Source organism: Mauremys mutica, chromosome 4 (assembly GCF_020497125.1).
Source record: "Mauremys mutica isolate MM-2020 ecotype Southern chromosome 4, ASM2049712v1, whole genome shotgun sequence".
Classification (NCBI taxonomy): domain Eukaryota; kingdom Metazoa; phylum Chordata; order Testudines; family Geoemydidae; genus Mauremys; species Mauremys mutica.
Window position 1 is genome coordinate 88,517,314 of NC_059075.1, and position 18,829 is coordinate 88,536,142.

An 18,829-nucleotide genomic window follows, 5' to 3' on the forward strand; every position below is an offset into this window, starting at 1 on the left:
GACTAAACCCAGGAAAACCCAACCAAAAGGGACTTGATGCCCAGAGACAAGTCTGAAGCAGACAAGCAAGAGTCCTTACAACAAACCTACAGATGACACTGATTCTGAAGTTTAGGGTTTAAGTTTTTGGACTCTGACACCCTAGAAGGGGTAAGGGCTTGAGCATGCCATTGCCAGAGGGCTAAGGCACCAGACTACATAATCTGCAAGGGGTGATGCTGAGGGAACCAAAGTGGAGTGAGTCATGCTCTGACCGGCCACAAGAGGTTGCTGCTCAGACAACCTGGTTACAAGGACTTTTTCTGCAACAGCACTCACAGCTGACAGGGATTGCTGTAGTAACGGGCATCAGAACTGAGACCCATAGAACAGTTTCTTTTGCTCTCTCAGTATTCCCCCAGCTGGTGTTCAGGCAGCATGGAGGAGGACAGTAGCTTGACATGAAGGCTGAGGAACAGAGATACTTGGACAAGCTGGTGGGTAGGTAATGGAAAGAGGAACAAGGACAGGAGTAAAGTGAAACAGGGACCTGAGAACTTCCCTCAGGGCTCCAGAGATGCCTGGAAGGGGGACCGGGCCAAGCTTTATCAAGTAAAGTGCTATGTTTGCCATTCTTTTGGCTCAGTCCTCTTGAACCTGGAGAAGTTTTCCTGGATTCATTACCTTATAGATAAGGTAGGATGAAAGTTCTATGCAGAAATTCATAATAATGAGATGTTTAATGCTTCCATGCTAGGTACTTTATATTTTCATCTCTCAAGTGAAAATGATTATTGGTATCCAAGCAAGCTTTTGAGACTCATGCCTAAGAGCTGAAGAGACTCATTTATTTGAAAGAGTCCCAAATTTTACAGAACCATACTGTCTAGCACACGCATTTTGACTAGTGTCTTGCTAACTGTGCCTATACTTAGCGAAGGTGTAGATCTGGTATGCTTTTCATTGGAAAGTGTCCTGCCAGTTACGTCTTCTCAGCCACCTTTTGAGGAATGTGACAGATTATTCACCACAACCCTGTTCCCAACCAGTGGGGTGGGGAGAGGAAAGAAAAACAGATGAGGAGGGAAGAATTATTTGAAGAAAGGGAACAACTAAAGAATGAGAAATGGGGAGTACAAAACCCTGGAAGCCAGTGCTAGTACAACTGATACACCTCAAATCTCTGTGTTGGGATGTAGTTTTATGTATTTGAGAGAAAATATCTTCTAACTCTCAAAGCACATTCAAAAAGTAGGCAAATATTATCATTCCCCTTTAACAGAGAAAGAAACTGAGGCACATAGAGATTAATAACATTTCCAAAGATTGGATGTTTACAGTCCCAAATCCATTGTCCAGGCAGCTACAGAAGTGATCTGATATTCAGAGATGAAATACCAAGGACCTGAGACTCCCACTGACCTGAACAAAATGGAAATGATAACTTCTCACTACCTCAAAGTTAGATTGCCTTCATTAGGTGACTACGTAAGTATTTGGCTGTCTAACTTTCTACACCCATGTTCAAAAGTTTTGTCTTAAGGGGTAAGGGCAAGGTCACACATCAGTGATGGAGATGAGAACAGACCCCAGGAGTCTTGGCTCCTGGTGCTACCTACTGGACCCAGCTGCTTCTGTTATAGCAAAGACAGCCAGGGAATGGGAGTGCATGCAGATTACCTATTGTGTTTATTCCTCTTGAAGGTTCTTTGCCCCCTAGCTGATAGTGCCGCTTCATCCCTATCCTCCTCCTCCACACTGCAGCTCCGAAAGCTCTGATGGTAAGTGGGGGAGAGCAAGGAGTAAGTGGAGGAGCTCAAAGGCAGCTCATCCTCAGAGCTGGTTGGGGACGGAGGCCTGGAGCAGGCGACCCTCCTCCTACTCCTGGGCCGAGAGCTGAGCATGGAGGCAGTAAATACCTGTCAGGAGAAGTTAATAGGATAAGGGCAGTGCCTGTTCATAGGACTGTCACCAATGGATCTTGCCCTTAAGCTAGGCCCCCACCATTAGCCAAAATCCTCAGCCCTTCCATCCTCCTGTCCCCTACTCTGCCAAGCCACTGGCCTCCACCCCCAACTCCCACCCCTCTGCCCTGCCCCCAGCTTCCAACCCACAGGCCCCCACCCCCCAGCTTCCAACCCACAGCCCCCCACCCCTGTAGCCCCGCCCCCAGCATCCAACCCATAGCCCCGCCCCCCAGCATCCAACCCACAGCCCCGCCCCCCAGCATCCAACCCACAGCCCCCCACCCCTGTAGCCCCGCCCCCAGCATCCAACCCACAGCCCCCCCCACCCCTGTAGCCCCGCCCCACAGGCCCCCACCCCTCCGCATCCAACCCACAGGCCTTCGCCTTCCCCGGCCTCCCAAACCACCCCTCGCCCATACTCCTGCCTCCAGTCCCATCAGCGCCCCCAGCCCAGCGCTAATAGCCGCGAGGCGAGGACAGGGCCGCTCTACCTGGGGCTGCCGCTTTGAAACTCGCAGCGTCGTCTCCGCGCTCCCATCGGCCCCCGGGGCACCCGCCCGCTCGGCCAATCACCGCCCGCAACGGGTTCCATGGCAACGGGGACGCTTCGACCCTGCGCGACGTCTCCTGCCGCCCTCCCTCCCGCCAGCCAATCCCCTTCTCCCTTCCGCCCCCCTCGCTGCCCCGCTCGGGCGGGCGCTGCCCTGTGCCCGGCCTCCCCGGGCAGGCGCGCAGCAGCAGGGGGGCGGGGCGGGCGAGCCGGCGCGGGGCGTTGGGTTAGCGGGGGCGGCGGCGGCCAGGGGGCTGTGGCGTGACTGGCGCGGGAAGGGCCCAGCGGGCAGAGGCGCAGATGGCTCATTACCCGAGCCACGGCAGAACTAGACCGAGGGGCTGGAACCTGGACGTTGGGCAGGTCCAGACCGGAAACCAAGGGGGAAGTTTTTCCCCACTGTGAAAATAATTAGCCCTGGGAACAACTGCTGAGACTTCATGAAATTCTCTTTCCCCCTGTTATGCTGGAGGTCCAGTTAAATGACCATAACGATCTATTCAAGCCTTAAAATCATGAAATTATGCACAGCACTGATCTGGCATGTACGTGATGCCTGAGATGTAACTCGGTCCTCAAGTACTACAGTCACATTGGTTGGAATCCACAAAAGTACCGAGACACCAAAGTCCTGTTTTCAGGCATCAGAGTACACCATAAAACTCAGCTCAGCAGCCACCCACCCAGGTAGGCACTTAAACTGCCTTGGCACCTAAGTTTTTTGCTGCTGGGCATATGCACTGCAGCCTTGCTCTAGGTGCCTGGGCACCTCCTTCCTGCTTGATCAGGCATTCTACTGCCTCTAGTAATACGCAGCCACCCAAGTCCTGGAGCAATTCACAAATTGCCCACATGCGGGGCACTAATCTGGTAGGTGCCCTCTGAGCATAGCTACCAGACCAGGCCCATCACTTTAGATGTGGCAGGTTCCTCTTCAAATTCCTTCTCCCCCTACATGCTGTGTGAGAACTGTATCCACATGGCTAAAGGTTATAAGGGAGCTGCTTTCTTTCGGGCCCTACACATGAGACTTATGCAGCTGAAGACATCATCATGGACCACTGGCAGAGCTAGGCACCTATGGGGTATTATTTTCTAGGCACTAAAAAGGTAGCTACTCTGACACTCAATATTTCAATGCATAAATCCCTTCATGGATCCCACCCTATAAGTACAAGGGTAGGTATTAAATATGTACAAACCACTTTATCCACCACTGAAATGCAGCTAGATCTGGACTGCAATGCTACAGACACTTAACAGCAAACAGCTTTTAATGACAAATGCCCTGATCTTGCAAAAGCTTACTTCACATGTGAGTAGTTCCATTGTAAAGCATGTGCATAAATGTTTGCAGGATTTGGGCCAAAGATGGTATTAATCTGAAATAGGGAGAATTTAGAAAAAGTAATTATCAAAATTGGAGCTTGACAAAGATACGAGAGTTATGCTGCCAGGATTTACTCCCTCTACCTATGCACAGTCTCACGACTGCCTACAATTGGCAATTGTAAAGCCTGAGATTTTCCTCTTGAGTCGCCCCATCATTATGCTTAGTTTTCCCTTTGCCTTTTGAAAAATAGTTGCATGTCAAATACATTTTTATATCAGGAAAATAAAACCACAGCTTTCTCAAAAGGAATCTAGACTATAATGAAAACTGTCCCCTTTGGACCTATCGGGACACGACCCCTCTCTCTTGCTTCTCTAGTCTATTTCAATTAAATTTCCAGGTTGCAATGTGTTGTGTATTTGGTTGTCATGGTTTTTGTTGCTATGGCAACTGAGTTAGATTATTATGGGTTAGCTCAGCCGGTTTCAACCAGCTGAGTGAGCTCTCTGTATATCTGTAAATAAAATGGAGGTTTTGGTTAGCTGCCTGCTCTCTGGCCTCAAGTGATTGCTTCCTACACCGGCTGCCCCAAGGATATAACACAATGCATTTGGACTTTCAATGCACACCACTTCCAGCCACATCACCATTAAAAATTCTGAGATTTTGGGGCAGATTTTGGGGAAATCCCTTAGAAGCCCGATTCTTAAACCAAAAGCTCTTCCTGCCTGAAGATTCCCATCTCTGCTAGGCACAGAACTCTCCAAGGGACCCCAGGTTCCCTCAGAGGCAACTCATCTCCCTTCCACGTTGGTATGGGCAGATCTGGGCACAACTGTTTAGTCTCTCTTTTAAATGTTCATACCCCATTCTAGTGTCATTTGATCTCAAAATGAAAGAGAAGGTGCAGGAAAAAAATCAAGTAATTCCTTATCAATTTCTTTAGACATATTTCTGCATTAACACTGCTCTGCCATGTGCTTACCAGATAATTGGAAACTGAGTAACAGTTGCAGGATAATGGAATTCTTTGCAGTCCATTTAGTCCACTGGTGATACAAAAGAGCCAGAATATTCAGCTGATGTAAATTAGCACAGCTCCATTGAAGTCAATGATGATTTGGTCCAAGATACTCATTACTGGTGGGGGCAGAGTTTCACAATCTGGTTTGATCCTGCAATACACTGAGACATTTTTCCTGCACAAGGACTGTAGGATTGGGCCCCAATGTATTTTAACTTGAACACAATGCTAACAGAATGTCAATAAATAGGACTTTGTGGCATTGGTAAGGTACCACAACATTCAGAATGTCACAAGTGGAATATCAAACTAGGGTTGCCCTCCATTTCATATTTATTGTTAAAATATATTTTTCAAAGAAACAGAGTTTATGCAATTTTTGGTCACCCAGCCTGTCCCCTGTCAATGCAAGATTGTTCCATATAATGTATTTTCTAGTGATTTATGTAATTTAGTTTTACACACACTTCCACCACTTCCCTTGGGAGACTATTTCACACTCTAGCAGATCTAATTCTCAAGAATTATTTTTCCTAATATGCAGGTTTTATTTTCCCTTTCTTAATTACATCCCTTTACTACTAGCTATACTCCCTTTGGACTACCTTAAATAATTTCTCTCTTCTCATGATGTTTTCACCAATTAAATATTTATAAAATTAGGATCCAGTTGTATTCCCAGGTACTCCATTCAGACAGGATTGGGCACTTACATTTCAGCATAATTGTCTCTTAGTCACACTACACATATATAGCACTTTAATCTTTCCTCATAAATCAGTTCTTCTTTGTTGCTCTTCTGTGAACTCTTCAGTCCAATATGTTTACTGTATTGATATGCCAAGAATTAAGTGTAATATTTTTAGATTAGATCACACCAAAGCTGTACTGAGAGTGATTGTTATCTCTCTACTCCATTAGGTATATGCCTCTATATATGCAGGAAAATATTCCAATGGCCCTTTCTGCTACCAACCATCAGACGTAGTTTTTTCAACATTACTGCTTTCCACATTTCCACCTCCAACTGAATGTTTCAGCGCTTTCCCCCTAAATTTACTAACAAGGTAAATTTTCTGTCATTGTGTTTGTGTTTCTAATCTCAGTGTCACTTTGTTGTTTAGCAAATTTCAGAGTATGAGTTTAACATGCCTATAATTGAAGGAAGTGGTAGGAAGCAAGCATTTGAATGGTCTAATAGTGATGGTTCCAAGGGTATCCAGGACTGAAAGTCACCTTGTTAAGGTACCTGCCTGCAGTAAGAAGGAGATTTAACTGGGTGTCAGCAACCTAATCCCACCAGCCTTTTACCCACCAAAAACATCTCCTCTAGACTCTGCCAGCCCTTAGTTTGCCTTGCAGGCAGGGGTGGAAGTAATTTAAAGGACTTGGTACTCCGAAATCCAGAGGAGGGGCGTGGCCTCCACTGGAAGAGGTGGAGCCTTTAAATCCCCAGGCCCTTTAAATCAGGATTTAAAGGGCCTGGGGCTAGGGCTATGGTAGCAGCAGCTGGGAGCCCCAAGCCCTTTAAATCACCCCGAGCTCCCAGCTGCAGAGGTGGCTGGGAGCCCTGGGGTTTGGGGGTAATTTAAATGGGGCGATTTAAAGGGCCCGGGGCTCTAGCTGCTGCTACCACAGCGGAGCCCCGGGCCCTTTAAATTGCTGACGGAGCCCCAGGGCTCCAGCAGCAGGGCCCAGGGCTCCTGCTGCCACTACCCTCCAGGGCTCTTTAAATCATCTTCAAAACCCTGCTGCTGGAGCCCTGGGGTAGCGGCGGCAGGGCTCCGGGGGCTATTTAAAGGGCCCGGGGAGATAGAGGCAGCGGGAGCCCCGAACCCTTTCAGTAGCCACCAGAGCCCTGCCGCCGCTACGCCAAGGCTCCGGCAGGCTCTGGGAGCTATTTAAAGGACCCGGGCCCTTTAAATTGTCCTCAGAGCCCTGGGGTAGCGGCAGTGGGGCTCCAGCGGCGATTTAAAGGGCCCAGGGCGGTAGCAGCGGCAGGAGCCCTGGGCCCTTTAAATCGCCACCTGAGCCCCGCAGCCACTACCTCATGGCTCTGGCAGCGGGACTCTCGCAGCAATTTAAAGGGCCCTGGGCTCCAGCCTTTTAAATTGCTGCCTCAGGAAGCTGGTCCACCCCGGTATGGTGCACCAGCACTTCCCGGCAGAGGTAGCAGGTTTGTAGAAATTTTGGTGGTGCCCAGAACCCTTTCGAGTGTCCTTGTGACAAGGGACACTCCACCTCTTGTGAGTGTCTCTGGTGGGCAGAGTGTGACCTGGTCCTGGCACCCCTTGTAGGTTGTTGATCCTGCTAGGTGGGTCTTAAGGGCTTTTCCCCTCAATTTGCTCAAAAAACTTACAGCTATTGTCTTAATGCAGAGCTGTAATTAAATCTCATGTTTCAGGGCTACAGCCAGCATTCTGCAGGGATCAGGAAAGAATCTTTTTCCCCCAAAGCACAATTGACCAGATGTATTATGGGTTGTGCTTTGTTGTTTTTTCACCTTCCTCTGAAGCATCAGAGATTTGCCACAGCTGGAGATAGGATATTGGGCAGTGTGGGCCACTGGTCTGAAATGATGGAGAAAATTCTCTTTTTTAGAAGCTTGGCTGATATGTCTTGCTCACACATTCAGGATCAAACTGGTTGCCCAGTTTGGGATTGTGAAGGAATTTGCCTCCAAGTCAGATTGGCTAGGACCTTGGGTTCCCCCCCCCCCCCAGTCTGCTGCAGCAGCATGCAGTGAGGATTACATGCTAGGATCATCCAGACATTTTCCTTATCTATTCCCTGCCATTGCAGGGGCCTCAGATATTGGTGGCACCTTGGTCTCTCCTGTCCTCTGCCTATGGCACACAATAATTTAGACTCCTGAGGACTGAAATGCTTTAGTCAGGGGCGGCTCTAGGCATTTTGCCGCCCCAAGCATGGCAGGCAGGCTGCCTTCAGCGGCATGCCTGCAGAGGGTCCGCTGGTCCCGCAGGCACGACTGGCAGAGCGCCCCCAGTGGCTTGCCGCCCCAAGCACGTGCTTGGCATGCTGGTGCCTGCTGGTGCCTGCAGCCGCCCCTGGCTTTAGTCTACCTAAAGTCATTGGGCTCAATAGAGAAATATTTGGTGAAATTGAATGGCCTGTGATATAAAAGGTAGCCAGACTAGATTATCTAATGGTTCCTTCTGGCCTATAGCTCTATGAAATTTACGAAATCATCATTGAAATGTAGCTGTAATGATAATTTAAGGCCTGGTCTTCATCTAAAACTCATGTCCAACCTAGGTACGTCACTTGCCTGTGTGAAAAATTCACATCCTGAGAGACAGGTAAGTCGACATAAGTCCCAGTACAGACACCGCTAGAATTCTTCTGTCAACCTAGCTACTGCCTCCCGAGGGCATGGTTTAACTACAATGATCGAAAAACCCTTCTCTGATGCTGCAAAGAATCCTGTGGCACCTTATAGACTAACAGACGTCTGTTAGTCTATAAGGTGCCACAGGATTCTTTGCTGCTTCTACAGAACCAGACTAACACGGCTACCCCTCTGATACTTGACACCATGCAAGGCACTGCATTTAGCCGTATGGAGTGGAAATCCATCAACCTCATGAAGAAACTTGCACAAATACAGACAGATATCATCTTCCTTTCCAAATGCAAACGGATGGACATCATACCTAATGGACTAAAGGTAAAAAATCCACTACTATCTACATACTACACAGACCACAGTGAGAGATTATGCCATACTCTATCAAAGAAACTGAGGAACCACCTGATCAGCATCCTATACAGCAAACAGGAAAACATCAAAAAAGAGCTCTCCAACCTGGAGACTCTCATCAATAACCAAACTTCCATACAAACGGACTTCACTAAAAAAAGACAGGAGATCTACATTACTCACTTCACCTCTCTACAAAGGAAAAAGGACTGTAAGCTGTCTAAACTCCTACCTGCTACATGGGGCTACAACCGTGGTACCCCTAACCCAACCAGCAATATCGTCAATCTATCCAACCACACACTCAGCCCAGAAGAACAGTCTGTCCTATCTCGGGGACTCTCTTTCTGCCCTGCCACCCCCACCAATATGATACAGTTCTGCGGTGATCTGGAAGCCTACTTTCGCCGTCTCCAACTCAAAGAATTCTTTCAGGACAACACTGAACAGCGCACGGATACACAGTTACCCTCCCACCAACAGCACAAGAAGAAGAACTCCACATGGACTCCTCCTGAGGGTCGAAATGACAGTCTGGACCTATACATTGAATGCTTCCGCTGACGTGCACAGGCAGAAATTGTGGAAAAACAACATCGCTTGCCTCACAACCTAAGTCGTGCAGAACGCAATGCCATCCACAGCCTCAGAAACCATCCTGACATTATAATCAAAGAGGCTGATAAAGGAGGTGCTGTTGTCATCATGAACAGGTCTGACTACCAAAAGGAGGCCGCCAGACAACTCTCCAATACTAAATTTTACAGGCTACTTCCCTCAGATCCCACTGAGGAATACACTAAGAAACTGCACCATCTACTCAGGACACTCCCTACACTAACACCAGAACTAATCAACATACCCTTAGAGCCCCGACCAGGGTTATTCTATCTCGTCTGTTAGTCTATAAGGTGCCACAGGATTCTTTGCTGCTTCTACAGAACCAGACTAACACGGCTACCCCTCTGATACTTCTCTGATGCTGTATCAAGTATCTACACTCAGGCACTACAGCACTGTTGCTGTTGCATCTGTCATACAGACATACCCTAAATCCCTGTTCCAGGAGGCATTCACTAAGGAGACGTCTCTTTTGGTGATTTGATTATGTTATATCTTTTTGTGGACTAGTGGGCTTTGACTCAACCCCTGTAAGATCAGGCTGCTTATTACTTACATATCTTTTCTATTGCTTATTTTTTAAAATTTACAAATTTTTAATTACAACTACTGAAAGTTACTTAGAAAAACTGAAAAAGTCTTTATTAGATACTAGAAAATATATGCTACTAAATAATCATACACAAAATAACAATTAAGAAAAAAACTTCCTGTGAATAAGGGAAGAAAGGGGAAATAAACAAGCAACTAAAATATTTATGAACAACAGCATTTATTACCATGTTGACACTAAATAAAGACTAATAAAGACTAAATAAGACATTAAATTGTTATAAAAAATAAACCCTTTCTCATTCTCTTAATAGCATAAAAATTTAAAAATATAAGTAGGCATTAATCTCATTCCTAGAAGATCATGATGATTTACACTCACAGCAGAAGTAGTCAATTTAGACTAAACATTTCTTTTGGCTGAGTTTCATATGTATTAATCCTTATTTAAACTTGCAATTTTGCAAATTAAAAAAACATGCTATCTGTATACCACTTCAAGAATCAAGACATTATAGCATTCATATTTTCTTTCTGTGGATCTGTCTGTGAAGAATCTAGAACTATATACAGACTTCCCAATTAACCAAAATATTGTTTCTGAATTATCATGCAAGTTAACAAAAATGGAGGGAAAAGACATGATCGCAGTTCATCATATTTCACCAAAAGCAGCATCAAGTTAAAATAATGTAGACAATTTATTCTTAGCTGCATCTGATTAAAGGAAACATTAAATTCACATTTTATATTGATTTCAATAGATTCTCAATACCAGGAAATATGTCTAAATCTTGAAAATCTTCTTCTAAATCTTCTCAATACATCTAAAAATTTTAAATTCCATATATTCCATTTTTTGACTGTCCGTATATTTTGGTGTAAAATTATGCTGTCTAATCTGTTCATTTTCACCACTCTCAGACAAATCTACAGATTTAGTATTTGGTCTTTAAATCTGCAGAGTTTCCCAACAAAGGGAGGAACAGCAGTCCTTTGAGCCAGGGAGAAAGCCACCTGGCCTCATACCCATCACCCGAACAGACCAGGCGCTGATGGGCGCACTCTGCAAGTGTCTACCTTCGTGAAGATGTATTGGCTGCTTTTAGTTCTTTTTGGTCATATTTTTCCAGAGGCTGTGGAATTTTGGGGACCTTAATTATAGTGTGTTTTAGCATTCCTCATTCTTCCACACTGGTATATTTAAAATTTCTTTCCATTGCAATGGGAGTAGCCTAAAGATGGGGAGAATTTCTTTCTTTTGTGGGAAAATTCTGAAGGAATCTGTATGGAATATTCAGAGTAAAATCCTGGTCCCACTGAAATCAATGGCAAGACTCCCATTGACTTCAGTGGGTCAGGATTTCATCCCAAGGGTATGTCTACACTGCAGTAAAAAAAAATCCATGGCACCGAGTCTCAGAGCCCAAGTCAATTGACTTGTACTTGGGCTGCGGGGCTAAAAGTTCAGGCCTCGGCTGCATCCTGGCTCTGAGAGCCATCCCCCCTTGTGGGGCCTAGCCCGAGCCCCAATGTCTATGCTGAAATTTTTAGCTGCAGTCTGAGCCCAAGTTGGCTGACCCCCAACTGTGACCATGCCCCAGGTCTTTTATTACAACATAGATGTATCCTCAATCTATATGCTCATGCCAAAATTGTCTAATTGCATTATCTAGAGGTCACCATCAGCCAGTCAACCATGTGGCCCTTTTTTCCCTTTGCAACAAGTCTTCACTTGAATGATCATCTAATTGGAGTAAAAACTCCAATTAACAATATGGCTCTTTTTTAGAACAGATCATATGGTTAGATTGAGCATTTCAGAGGAAAATGCAGTTAGTGCCTTGTGGCTTGACAACCCAATGAAACATCATATTTTGATATAGTAGAACTCTGCTTATCTACCCAGAAACAAGATAGTCTACTCTATATCTCCAACTCAAAACAAAGATTGTATAGTAAATGCAGCAGTATATTTCATTTACAAAATCTATAACATCTCATTTAATATAAAATACCTTTAATACATTAAAACAAACTCATCCACATCTAAGTCATTATGGTGTATGAATGCTTCTACAATTTACAAAAAATAATATGATGCAGTATCCTCTTTTCAATTTTTTTCATTCACTCAATTTTATAAAATTCAGTCATTAGCCACAGGTATCCCAGTCTTTAGTGGAAATTAATAAGATTCTACTGTATAAAACAGTGACTAAAAAAAACCTCCAGCCAAAAAATAAAAATAAAAAAAAATTGAAACTGGGAAGCTATCAGTAAGTGATCAAAGCACCTAGACAATTAAAAAATATATATAATTAAATTGAGAGTATGGTATTTGAGCTATGGATAAGCTTCTGAAGAAAACTATACATATTTTGGTTAATTAAAAAGTATTAGCCTGCAAATTAGAACAGAAGGCTGGTAAAAAACTGTTCAATAAAGTCAAAAGAAAGTGAGAGAAGTTAGACATAAAAGGATTTGTGTACAATTCTGATAAATGTATTTATAATTACAAAATTGAACACAGGAGATTCAGCTGGAAGGGTGCAGCTAGAACTGAAAATTTAAGGGATGTAATTGACAACTTGAGACTTATGTATGAAAATGTATATCACTTAAACTGCAAAAATGGCCCTACATCAAAAAACAACATTTGTACATGGATTGAATTCTGCAGGCTAAACTAGTGTTTGAGATTAATTTTTTAAAAAAGCATAATACAAAAACCCATTTTTGTCTTTGATCTACGTTAATATTTTAAATGTTTTTAGAAAAGCATGGGCTTACAGACGTTACTCGTGTAAAACTTCCATTGAAGGAATAACTGCATGAAGTCTGCAGGAATGGACTCCCAGTTACAGATTTTAAACTCCAGGTGATCACTCATGCACAACAGCGAACTGCCAAAATATTTGAAGTAACTGATTTCAGTATGCACCCAAAATGGGAATGCCTATTTTTTGTGTGCCTTTTAATACATTTTTTAAAACAAATAAAATTAACTAAAAGTGAACATAAAAAGTTATTTCTAAGTGGATACCTTATTACATAAAAGATGTAGCAGTTTCTTTCTTCAGTATCCTATGACAGTCTAAACAAAGGTACCCCCCCACTGGCAGGAGACAAGAAAAATAGCCGAAGTTCTTGTTCTGTCACTACACCTATAGAATGTAACGGATAGATGACCCAGCTCAATTGTTTTCCTGCATCTTGCATATTGGGTGAGTTCTTTCTGGCAGGCTAGGTTCCATTTTCTTTGTGGGACTTCTCTCGGTGCTCATATTTGGCAGGATTTAGAAAAAAACTCTCATCCTTAGCCTTGCTGTGAGGATGGTTTTAAGTCTGTCTCAAAGTAATGGGAAGGGTTAGAAAAATCAGGTGATCTGTTTGTTCTGTTTCCTGCAGGAACCAAGAACGGTTTAATTTCCTAGGATTTCAATTACTTTAAGTTCAAAACTTCTGAATCTATTGTTATCAGGAGAAACCTTCAGGAACATTAATTATGTAAGTAATTTTTACTTGACTGAAAAAAGTAAGTTACTCGCTAGAACTATGTCAGACCCATGTGTCATTATATTCACTTCTTCATATAATTATAGGGAATAGGGGAGTCACAAGATGCCACTTTTGGAGGGTGGATGCTGACAGCTGTATTCTCTGTTGGTGGTTTTTCCTGTACCTATCCTGTGGTGGTTCTAGCATTGAGCATTACTACTTCAATGAACTTGTGAGGCATAGGACATTGTTGACAGGCCTTTCCTACCATTTAACTGGACTTCTCCAAGTTCTCCTGTGCAAGCCCACACCTGCCACCTTTATCTTGTGTTGGTGGAGTTGGGCCCCACCTCAGTTTTGCAGCCCTCTTTCTCAAGGAAGTGACTTCAGGGGAATATTGCTTCTATCGCTCTCTGATGGTAAGAAAGAACCTATTTTATGTTGGCTAGCTTTGGAATAAACTGTGAGGAATACAATTAACAATCACCCATTAAGTCACAGTCACAATTAACAAGCACATTACAAGCCAATATTTTCCAGGGTTTAAAACATTAACATATCAACTTAACAGTATCTAGGGTGACCAGATGTCCCGATTTTATAGGGACAGTCCCAATATTTGGGGCTTTTTCCTATATAGGCTCCTATTACTCCCCACCCCCCGTCCCAATTTTTTACACTTGCTATCTGGTCACCCTAACAGTATCTGACTATTTTAGTAACACTTTAAAGAAAGGTATCAATATTTAATAAAGACTGATTTTTTTAAAAAAACACTTTGTTGCTCTATACCCTATTGCAGGGGTTCTCAAACTGAGGGTCAGGACCCCTCAGGGGGTCACGAAGTTATTACATGGAGGGTCGTGAGCTGTCAGTCTCCACCCCAAACCTCGCTTTGCCTCCAGCATTTATAATGGTGTTAAATGTATAAAAAAGTGTTTTTAATTTATAAGGGGAGTGGGGGAGTGTCTCACTCAGAGGCTTGCTATGTGAAAGGGGTCACCAGTACAAAAATGTGAGAACCACTGTCCTATTGGAAGCTTGATAGTTTTTCTTTCCCTACTGATTGTATTTTTCCATTTGAAATTTATTTTCCTCTTTTCAAATAGAGCTGAAAGTAGCTACATATACTTCAGTTATTTAACTGCCTCTACATTTCCAACAGAAGGGATGTTAAACAGATTGTGCATCTCTCACATAATAGTGGCTCAAAAAAAGTGCATCTTGGCAATGAAATGATGGGTTTTAAAAAAATAAATATTTAGCATCTGGATGATCTTCCAAGTCATACTAAAAATGTACAAGTACCTTTGGGCTTAAATTCTATACTTCACAATGAAGAGTGCTTTGTAAAAAGCCAAACACTTTAACCTACTGCCGTCTACAGCATTAAGTTTAGTTCATAAATTCACATTTAAACTGGCAACTCTCTTATTCTGTTGGCACATCTCTTTCCAAAACTCCAACCATATGTACATTGTATCAGACACCATATTTATGAGCATAACGTCCCATGCTGATTTTGTGCATCTGGAACTTTTCCAAGATCTTATGCATTTTTTAAGTAGTGTGATTTCTAGCACTATCCATGTCGGCTTTATTTGCTTTTACTGAGACACTCCATGCCAATTTAAGATTAAATATTTATGAGTATAACTATAAGAAAGCTAAATCTCTGGGATCGTTTTCTTTTTTGTTTTTGTTTGTTTTTACTTGAATAGTTTGGCTTACAAAAATTACAGCATAATGTAAATGAAACCCTCCCAATATTTAGTACAAACTACATGATTTGATATACAAGGATTCTGTTTTATTACAGTGACAATGTACAACCATGTCTATTTACAATGCAAAAAAAGTATATAAACCACAATTACTGGCAGCCACTATATTTTAGGAGGTAGCTTTAATTAACAAAAATGAACTGAAGCCGTATTTCCCATCATGTGTTCTATCAAATAATTTACAATACAAAGATAAAAATTCATTATATGCACAGTATGTACAGTTTAAGTCTCAAAACAGCAATCTAGCTTAAATCTTAACAAGAACATTTCCAGAGTAACTGGTATGGCAGTGGATTTGCTATTGATTCAGCATATTGTTCAAGAAACCTCTATAATTACTTTGATCATGCATTCATAACTTTATGTTGATCAAACTTCAAACTAAGTACAGATTGAAGGATAATTGATGGTAATTAAGTGATACTTGGGTCTTAGATGCTTAAGAAAATTTTAAATTTATTCACCAATTTACATGAAGATTAGTCCGTCTCACCACATTGTACTTTACTCCGAGAAAAATAATTGGCAGAGATGCAGAAGTTTCTATATTGCAAAACTGCTTTTCATTGCCACCCCTTTTGGTAAAGTCTCAAGATGCTCAGAGACATCATTGTGTGTATAAGCAGTGAATAGGGCTGCAAAATATTTTAGCTTCTCTCTCTCTTCCTAAATAAGCATGCTAAGCTCATACTTAGACAGCACTGACGATACGCACTGTTTAGCCCATGGTAATTCCTTCTGGTAGTATGACCTTACATAATACTGAGGAATGGTACTATGGTTTTCACCTGAAGCAGTGGTGTCTCCACTGAAAACCATATTCAGTTCTGTAAAAAGTGACAGAGTCCTGTGGCACCTTATAGACTAACAGAAGTGGGTATTCACCCACGAAAGCTTATGCTCCAATACTTTTGTTAGTCTATAAGGTGCCACAGGAGACTCTGTCACTTTTTACAGTTCCAGACTAACACGGCTACCCCTCTGATATTTGATATTCAGTTCTACCGCTCCCGACAACTGTTAATATTCTTATTTCATACAGTCTGCAGATCTTGAGGGATGATAAAAGATTTTTTAAAATAAAAATAGTTATCTTATTAAGATCAAATCTTAGTTTGAAATATAAAAAACAAAAATGTTATACCTATATTTCTCTCACAGTTCTGTATGGGAGACGTAGTCCCTTCTTTTGGCCCTGCAGTAAGTCATCCTGAGATTAATGCTGAAAATACTATACAAAGCTAGCAACAATTTTTTCTTAATTATAGAAAATCACATTTAAAAATAATTTCTTAATATTAACAGCTGTCCCTTATATTGTGCTTAACCAGAAAGATTGATAGAACTTGCCTCACACAACAGTAGAAGCAAAATACAATTGGAGTTCAACATGGAAACAGACCTTTAGCACATAAAAACTGTATAAAAGAAACCAGTATTGCTTGGAAAGAATAAAAATATTGGGTTACAAGATTTGGTTCACCCATTATTTACAGTTGGCAACTTTCCCCCTCCCCCCCAAAAAATGTATGGCTCAAGAAATTTACTGCCCACTTCCCTTCTTTACAAGTGACACCACACAATGATTACAAAAGTGCTTCCTGGTTGAAAGGTCAGAACTGGTATGGTCTACGAAACATTGTACTACTTCCTTATGAGAACAGCTTACAGCAAAGCCTTTCAGTCTTTAATTCTTGGTATATTGTAGGCATAACGAACCAAAGGGAATCCTCTGCTTTGATAGAAACATGCGCGACCACAGGCCTGCACTTGGTCTGAACTGTCCGACACAAAAGAGTCATCCTCATCTGCATAATCAGAATGGGCAGACTGCGTGCCACAGTCTGACCAATACCCATCTGGCCGTTGGCAAGGCACCACTGCCAGTGTAGGACAACTGTGTGATTTTATTAAGTGTTTGCATGGTACAGATTTGGATAAAAGAAGTGATTCACAACATTCACACATGGTAAGGTTACCCTGCAAATGTGAATACATGCCACAGTCATAGTAGAAATCCTGTGTCACACAGCCACCTTGAGTATTGACAGCAATTGCCACTGCTCCATTTTTTTTGGTGATATGCCGTCTAAGTAATTTCCAGTCTTCCTTGAACATTGGGTTGAAAAAAACATATAGGACTGGATTCAGACAAGCAGGTAATGGGAAAAATATTAGAGTAACAGACTTCATTATTTCAGGGCTGATAGAGATTGCGGTGATCAGTGGTGCAAATGAGAAAAATGCAACAGGACAGAAAAAGATGCAGTTGGTGAAGATTAGCCAAGCGACATGCTTAATCATGCTGGATTGTGTGTTTTCTGACAAATCCTCTTTTTCCAAGTTGCAGTAAAGTTTAGTATAGATAATAGCCATTAGCAAAAATGCTAATGAGTTTAGGAGCACTAAAGTTACTGTAAACCCTAGTGAAGGTGTTTCTCCAGTGGGGAAGGGCAAGCAGAGCGGTGAGGCTGAATACTCCCCTTTATGGAAAAGTGGTAAGCATCCAGCTACCATAGCACACAGGAAAGAAAAAACTGCAGCAATTTGGAATTGTTTTAGGTGATTGCTTTTCCCATTTTTAATTATCTCTTTTGCAGAGAAGCTTCGTTCAACAGCTGCCAACATCAGGAAAAAAATGGCACTTTCTGATGAAAAGACTGCAAGAAACCCAGCAACTTTACAACCACTGCCAGTCTCCCACCATATGCCAAATTCAGCAAATCTTCCCCAAGAGACTGCATCCAGGAAAGTTAATATACCAGTATAGATTCCCATAAATAAATTAGAGACAGAAATCAGGCCTATAAACAGTTTGGAGGAAGACAATGGAGTACAAGATGCAAATATCGTTAACATGACAAGCAGGTTGAAGAACAAGGCAACCAGAAAAATAAACCAGACTGTAAGTCGAATCATCCAGCTTCCCAGTAAATATTCACAGGGCTTAAAAGCACCTAGAAGAAACACAACAAAAAGGACAAGGAATTAAGAAAAATAAAATAGCACTGAAAATCTTGCATAATTAAGCACTATTACAAGCAAAGAACTCATTATTTCTGGAACAGCAGCACTCATGTGAACTCCTAAATAGGTCAGTTGAAAGTAAACTGTGCTGCGAAGCTATTTACGAATTAATTAAGCCTGAAGAGATAATTACTAGGAAGAATGGTCACTCAGGAATAGTTGTGTAAACAAAATAAATAATTAAACCCTAATTGTCTTTCTGCTACTCAATAGAGCTTTTATTAGGGTCACCTAAATAACTTTTATTTTTACCTCCATACTTTTTATAAACACATTGGTACAAAGAAATTGAAACATTTTGCTGTTCAAATCTATCCTGAAAAATTTGCCCCACTCTTTATTAAAAAAACAAACAAAAAAACCCCCACCAAGTTCCTGTAATATGCAATTCACAAACACTCCTTTGGAATAGCTCTGGGTTACTTTAAGTTGTCAATGTTGTTTCTTTAAAAAAAAAAAAAGTTACAAGGAAACACTTTTGAAAAAAGCCAACAAACTCAATTTATTTACTTAAACAGGGGCAGGATTTCACCACAAGTTTTCTGTTCCCAGCCCTGCCAGTGACACACTGGGTTACTTTGGGGAAGTCACAGAAGAAAATTATACTCTACATTTTTTGCCATGGAGATGAAGAAATGAGAGGTAAATCAACTTAAACCATAAATCTGTCACAAGGAAAGAGAATGAGCTTAAGCAGCATCATTGCTCCCACACTCCCTCAAATCCCCTCCACATGAACTCCTATAGGAGATCACATGAATGTCATG

At 42.2% G+C, this 18,829-nt stretch overlaps 2 protein-coding genes and 1 long non-coding RNA gene across 6 annotated transcripts in view; 1 reads left to right on the forward strand and 2 right to left on the reverse strand.

Moving 5' to 3' along the window:
* The window catches only part of CCDC34 (coiled-coil domain containing 34), a 32,903-nt gene extending 30,360 nt beyond the window's left edge, over window positions 1-2,543 (reverse strand). Inside the window, exons 1-2 of one of the 3 annotated variants that reach the window (XM_045012614.1) lie at window positions 2,438-2,543; window positions 1,660-1,898 (exon numbers count right to left, since the gene is read on the reverse strand). In XM_045012614.1, coding sequence (XP_044868549.1) covers window positions 1,660-1,883 — 224 coding nt within the window. In that variant the 5' untranslated portion in view covers window positions 1,884-1,898; window positions 2,438-2,543. The other 2 variants (XM_045012612.1, XM_045012613.1) reach the window with 2 other exon arrangements.
* Window positions 2,544-2,734: 191 nt separating this feature from the next.
* LOC123369666 lies at window positions 2,735-17,769 on the forward strand. Its single transcript, XR_006579118.1, has 4 exons — window positions 2,735-3,183; window positions 5,775-5,920; window positions 13,159-13,257; window positions 17,636-17,769. It is a non-coding gene; the product is annotated as an uncharacterized LOC123369666 (long non-coding RNA).
* Window positions 15,037-18,829, reverse strand: part of LGR4 (leucine rich repeat containing G protein-coupled receptor 4) — a 135,636-nt gene continuing 131,843 nt past the window's right edge. For both annotated transcript variants that reach the window (XM_045015525.1, XM_045015523.1), the window contains exon 18: window positions 15,037-17,992. In XM_045015525.1, the coding sequence (XP_044871460.1) occupies window positions 16,716-17,992 (1,277 nt within the window). In that variant the 3' untranslated portion in view covers window positions 15,037-16,715. The remainder of the gene's footprint in view (window positions 17,993-18,829) is intronic.